Source organism: Macrotis lagotis, chromosome 4 (genome assembly GCF_037893015.1).
Source record: "Macrotis lagotis isolate mMagLag1 chromosome 4, bilby.v1.9.chrom.fasta, whole genome shotgun sequence".
NCBI lineage: Eukaryota > Metazoa > Chordata > Mammalia > Peramelemorphia > Peramelidae > Macrotis > Macrotis lagotis.
This window is the reverse complement of record NC_133661.1, coordinates 187,418,475-187,424,340: the sequence shown is the minus strand read 5'-3', so window position 1 is coordinate 187,424,340 and position 5,866 is coordinate 187,418,475. Positions and strand designations below refer to the sequence as shown.

Below are 5,866 nucleotides of genomic sequence, written 5' to 3'. Positions count from 1 at the left end.
GGTTTCTAGCTATATTTGTCTCTGTCCATAGTATATGCCACAAAATGATGATTTCTCAAAGAATATGTACCTATAGACAAAACAGGTTTGCTTTCAAATCTCAAAAAGGAACATTAAATGAATTATACTTTTATTTTGAAATTGACCTTATTGCGTGTTTCTTGCAGGTAAAATCTGAACCTGAAAAAAAACTTTTCTCTATAGATTTTGTAAACAATATGAAAATTAATACTGGTAAGTAGCAGAACAATGACACTTGAAAGCATATTTCTAAATGCCCTGTTTTTATTTTTGTTTTTTTTTTCTAGTACATGAGTAAATATGCAATTATTTTTCAGGAAATGAGGTGCAGGGGAGGCTAGGTGGCACAGTGGATGAAGCGCTGGCCCTGGAGTCAGGAGTACCTGGGTTCAAATCTGGTCTCAGACGCTTAATAACTACCTAGCTATGTGGCCTTGGGCAAGCCACTTAACCCTATTGCCTTGCAAAAAAAATGAGGTGCAGTTCAGGAGGTGAAATAGAGAAGGAGGTGATAAAGGAAATTTTCAAGGAAGAGTCAATACTATTGATTTTGGGTGATTGGCTAGCTCAATTGATTTGAGGAATTGTGATGTAGTGAAATTTCTGAGTACTGAATTTGTCAGAAGTCCAATGCTCAAGTTTTAACCCTGCCACTTACAAACCATGAGTTTCAGTTTACTTATCTCCAAAATAGGGTTAAAAATAGCTGCTCATCTTTTTTCACAAGGTTGTAAAGTGTTTTCATCATGAAGGCAAGGTCAAGATATAGAACCTATTGCCATATGAACAAGTAAATTTAATTTTAATTTTATCTGTGGCTATAAATTGATCCCTTATTCCCACTAACTGTTCTCCAGAAATTTTCATCAGTCAACCCTGAACCCATCACCACTACTGGCAAAACAATTCACAATGTACTTTGTAAATTGTATGAGTTGATATATCCACATAAAAAGAATAGATATGAAATGAGACCAAGAAAAAAATTGTTAAGCCAACAAAGTTCACACTTTCCCTAACTCCATCTTATTTCTCTCCCTTCTCTTCTAAAGGTTTTTTCAAATATTTATCAATCAATGAATGAACTAATCTCAGCTAAAGTGTTTCCTAATAATTAAGGAATTCACTGATAATGGCCCAAAGTGAAACCAACCCTTCCTCCTTCCTGAATATTTAAGCATTTTTTAAAAATTGTGCTCTTAAAAAAAACTCAAAGTTGGAAAAATATATAAGACTAGCAATAAAGCTAAAATGGTGAAATTATAGTGTGTTATTTGGGAGTTAGAAGTTGTTTCCTGCATCCCTTTAAATCACAACTTGTCCTACATCTTACTAAAACAGATCCTATATCCTTTCTAAGATGGCATAGAAATTCATGGAAAGAAAACTGGTTTCTAACTATACTTGTCTCTCTAGAGAATATGTTGAGTCTTTAAATTTTAATGTTACTTCCCTCCCTAATCCAAACACTTGTAGGAGATATCTCAAAAGAAAAATCAGATTGTGCACAATTAGATCAATGTAAAGATGTACAGAAACAAGTGAATGCTATTAAGGGATGAAACAAAAGCTACCAGAACTGATATTTATGGTTTTAACAAGATGTCTGAAAAAGGACAATTTGAGAAAAATGAATTTAATACCTATTCAAAGTCTTTGTCTTTAATACACAAAGATAGTGAAAATGACAGTGATTTCCATCCATGCACTTAAAAGACATAGAAAAAGTTAGATAGTAGGTATCTTTGGTTCAATTGTGCACTTAGCTTCAAAGAATAAGAAAATCAGATTGATTTATAATCTAGGAAATTTAAGAAAACTAGTATTCTACCATTATGAATAAAGTCACATTAAATCAGAGTTCATTTAGAATAAGACAAGGTTTGATTAACATGTGTGTCACCTGCTTGGAGCAAAAAAATATACATCTACAGCTGGAAGTCATCAGTGTTGATCTTAAAAACCATCTAGTACAGTCCCTTCCTTCTTACAAATGAAGAAACTGAGACTCAAAGATTTTAAACAACTTGTCTGAATTAATACAAGTTGGAACTGGCAGGCCTTTGATTGGAAGTTAGGTTCAGGGGTGGCTAGGTGGCTTAGTGGATAAAGCACCAGTCTTGGAGTCAGGAGCACCTGAGTTCAAATCCGGTCTCAGACACTCAATAATTACCTAGCTGTGTGGCCTTGGGCAAGCCCCCTAATCCCGTTTGCCTTGCAAAAAAAACAACCTAAAAAAAAAAAGGTTAGGTTCAGTGATTCCAAATAGTCCTTCAAGTTCAATATTCTTTCTACTATGCCACATTGCCTCCTTTGAGGCAAGCTTCTTAAGCAAAGAGTAGTTTCAGATCTCTACTGAAGTACTCTGTGTCATTATTATCTTTGTCTTATCCACAGTTCTGAGATCCATGAACAGATCAAGAACAAGCACTGTGACTGAGTTCATCCTCCTAGGTTTTCCTGGGTCCTGGGAGACACAGATTGTCCTCTTCTCCCTGCTCTTGGTCATCTACATCCTCACTCTTCTTGGTAATGGAGCCATCATCTGTGCAGTAATATGGGACCAACGATTACATATTCCCATGTATATTCTCTTAGGAAACTTTTCCTTTCTTGAGATTTGGTATGTTTCTTCCACTGTTCCCAATATGTTGGTCAACTTTCTCTCCAAGACCAAAGCAATCTCCTTCTCTGGATGCTTCCTACAGTTTTATTTCTTCTTTTCCCTTGGTACAACCGAATGTATTTTCCTAGCAATGATGGCTTATGATAGATATCTGGCTATCTGCTGCCCACTGCACTATCCAACCATCATGACTGGCAGGCACTGTGCCACCCTAGTGTCTCTCTGTTGGTTGGTTGGTTTCCTTGGCTACCCAGTTCTCATTTTCTTAATCTCCCAACTGCCCTATTGTGGTTCCAATATCATAGATCATTTTCTGTGTGACATGGATCCACTGATGGCCCTCTCCTGTGTTCCAGCCCCTATCATTGAGTTGATCTTCTATACACAGAGCTCCCTTGTCCTCTTTCTCTCTATTATGTACATTTTCACATCTTATACCTTGGTACTTAGAGCTGTGTTTCAGGTGCCTTCAGCAGCTGGCCGGCGTAAGGCCTTCTCTACATGTGGATCTCATCTGATGATAGTATCTCTGTTCTATGGAACAGTGATGGTGATGTATGTAAGCCCAACCTATGGCATCCCAACTCTGATGCAAAAAATTGTCACTTTAGTGTACTCAGTAATGACTCCATTCTTAAACCCCCTAATCTATAGTCTGCGTAATAAGGACATGAAATGTGCCCTAAAAACAGTCTTGTGCAGCATGAGAAGTAGCCAAAGTTCATAAGTAGCCTTTATTTGACTAAGAAACTCTATGCCTTAATTTTCCAATGAAATCAATTAGGAAAATTATTACTTTTTTCTAATACTGTTCCAATTTTCACTTTAAAGACAAGGACTGAGCTCTGAGATAACACTCCCCTTTAAATCCTTTCCTACCTTAATCTAAATCTCAACATACAGAATTTCAACATCCAATGTTACAAATATTCTTCAAATATGAATGGCATCAGTGGGGAGACAGAATAGAACTAATGTATTGCTTAATAAATGCTTGTTGATTGATTGCTATGAATCTTTATTGCTGTTATATGTACCCTATGTTTCCCAAACGATTGATTCTAGGATGTATAATTTTCAAAATTAAAAATATCAAACAACCATTTTCTTGAAAACACCAATACTTTACTCCTTAAATGAGGTAATCATTCAGTAGATATTAGAGATTATAATATCTGGAAAGAATTGTCACAATTATTTCACCCAAGACACTCATTTTACAGATGAGCAATCTAAGGTCCAGAAAGATAAGGTTATATATATATATATATATATATATATATATATATATATATATATATATATATATATACATATGGACTATAATTTATCATTAGGAATTTTTCACCTGAGACAAAAAAAAATTTGTAGAAGCGAACTGTAGTGGCACAATCTGAAGAAAGAAGCAACAATAAAAAGGGTTGAGCACACATTAAGGACAGTTTGGTCATAGGATAGTCATATCAGGAAATGGAATGATCCAGTCTCTGAGACTCTCTTAATCATTCTTTTGCCTTCTCTAAGATTGCCTTCTCTTCCCCACCCCACAAAATATTGACATTTTTCCTCTCAACTTTCTGCCAAACCATGATCAGGCCACCACAAAGAAAAAAGTAAAGGCAAAGTGGTCCCTGGACCACTTCAGGGAAGAAGTATGGTAGCACCCCAGGTTCTGGCTGTTCTAGTTATAGTTTTGTAAATAATGTAGGATTCCTTCCACCAACCACACAGAGAAAATAGAGTATAATATATGCCAGTATAGACTTACAATCTAACTTGCATAGAATAAAACATAACATTATAAGATTATAAAATTACTTCTATTAGTATTCATTAAAAACCTTCCCAATTTCCTCTAAAGTTGTTCATTTTATCATTTTTATTAGGCTAAAAATATTCCCTAATATTCAAATAAAACAATGTTTTTAGCCATTCCTTAACAGGATACCCTTTTAGTATCCAATTATTTACTACCATCAAAACAAGTATCATAAATATTTTAATTTAGACTAAGATAATTGAGGAAGTCAAAAGAAAGGTGAGATGAGCTGAACCTTGAAATGAAAAGGATCTGAGTAAACCAAGTACTTATAATGATAGGAACAACATAAGAACAAGTCTTACATATTTGTGAGACTCTGAGGACATCAACTTCTCTATAACAAATAACTCATGTTAGGGAGTAATGGAAAATTGTTGATAATAGGTAAAGTGACATCAGATTATAGAGGACCTTGAAAGTCAAAGGCATTTTGATTTAGGAAGTTATCTTAAGTTCCTGATAAGAGAAGTGACATCATGAAAGTGGTGTTTCAGGAACAAAAGTCTGACATATATAGAATGAACTATAGGGCAAAGCTTTAGAGTCAGAAAAGCTTATCTAATTTAACTCTTTCATTTTATATATGGAGACTGGAACTTGAAAACATTAAGTGATTTACCCAAAGTTACACAGCTATTAAGAAGCAAAACCAGAATAGAGGGGTGGCTAGATGGCGCGATGGTCAGGAGTACCTGGGTTCAAATCCAGTCTCAGACACTTAATAATTACCTAGCTGTGTAGCCTTGGGCAAGTCACTTAACCCTGTTTGCCTTGCAAAAACCTAAAAAACAAAAACCAGAATAGATTTAAAAGTTAAAAGTCTAGAAACAGGAAATATGTTGGGAGCTATTAGAGTAATCCAGGTAAGAAATTATGAGACTTTAGGTAGAATACTATGAAATATACTGATAATATAAAAAACAAGGATGAAAAGTCAATTGATTTCAGATTGGCTGAAACCTTAAATTCCAAGGAAAGGAAACCTTGGAGGTAAAGGAATTCTGAGTATTATTGTTAGAGCAAAAGCTGCCTAAAGAGTGCCAACCTTCTCTGGCCCGGGTCAGTTGATTTAACTTTTTTAAAAAAATATTTTATTTATTTGTTTTTCCAACTACATGCAACAGTAATTTTTACCAGTCATCTTTTTTGGAAGATTTTGAGTTTTACATTTTTCTCCCTCCCTCTCTTCCTTTCCCCTTCCCCCTGACAGAAAGCAATCTGATATAGGTTCCATATTTATTACCATGCTAAACAATAGATTACTACTGACCATGCTGTGAAAGAAGAATCAAATCCAAATGGAAGAAAGAAAACATTAGAAGGAAAAAAGATATAATATATAAGACAATGTTTAAAAATTAAAGATAATAGGGGCGGGGGCCAAGATGGCGACAAGA

General features: G+C 34.9%; 1 protein-coding gene across 1 annotated transcript; it reads left to right on the top strand.

Annotated features, from left to right (window-relative positions):
• Positions 1 to 1,101: 1,101 nt before the first annotated feature.
• On the top strand, positions 1,102 to 3,374 carry LOC141520152 (olfactory receptor 11H4-like). Its single transcript, XM_074231974.1, has 2 exons — positions 1,102 to 1,123; positions 2,419 to 3,374. Exon 2 carries the CDS (start codon positions 2,430 to 2,432, stop codon positions 3,372 to 3,374), a length of 945 nt encoding a protein of 314 aa, XP_074088075.1. The 5' UTR covers positions 1,102 to 1,123; positions 2,419 to 2,429.
• Positions 3,375 to 5,866: the final 2,492 nt, after the last annotated feature.

Excerpts from the sequence above, each read along its gene's own strand:
- LOC141520152 (XM_074231974.1), top strand. The coding sequence starts at position 2,430 with ATGAACAGATCAAGAACAAGCACTGTGACTGAGTTCATCCTCCTAGGT.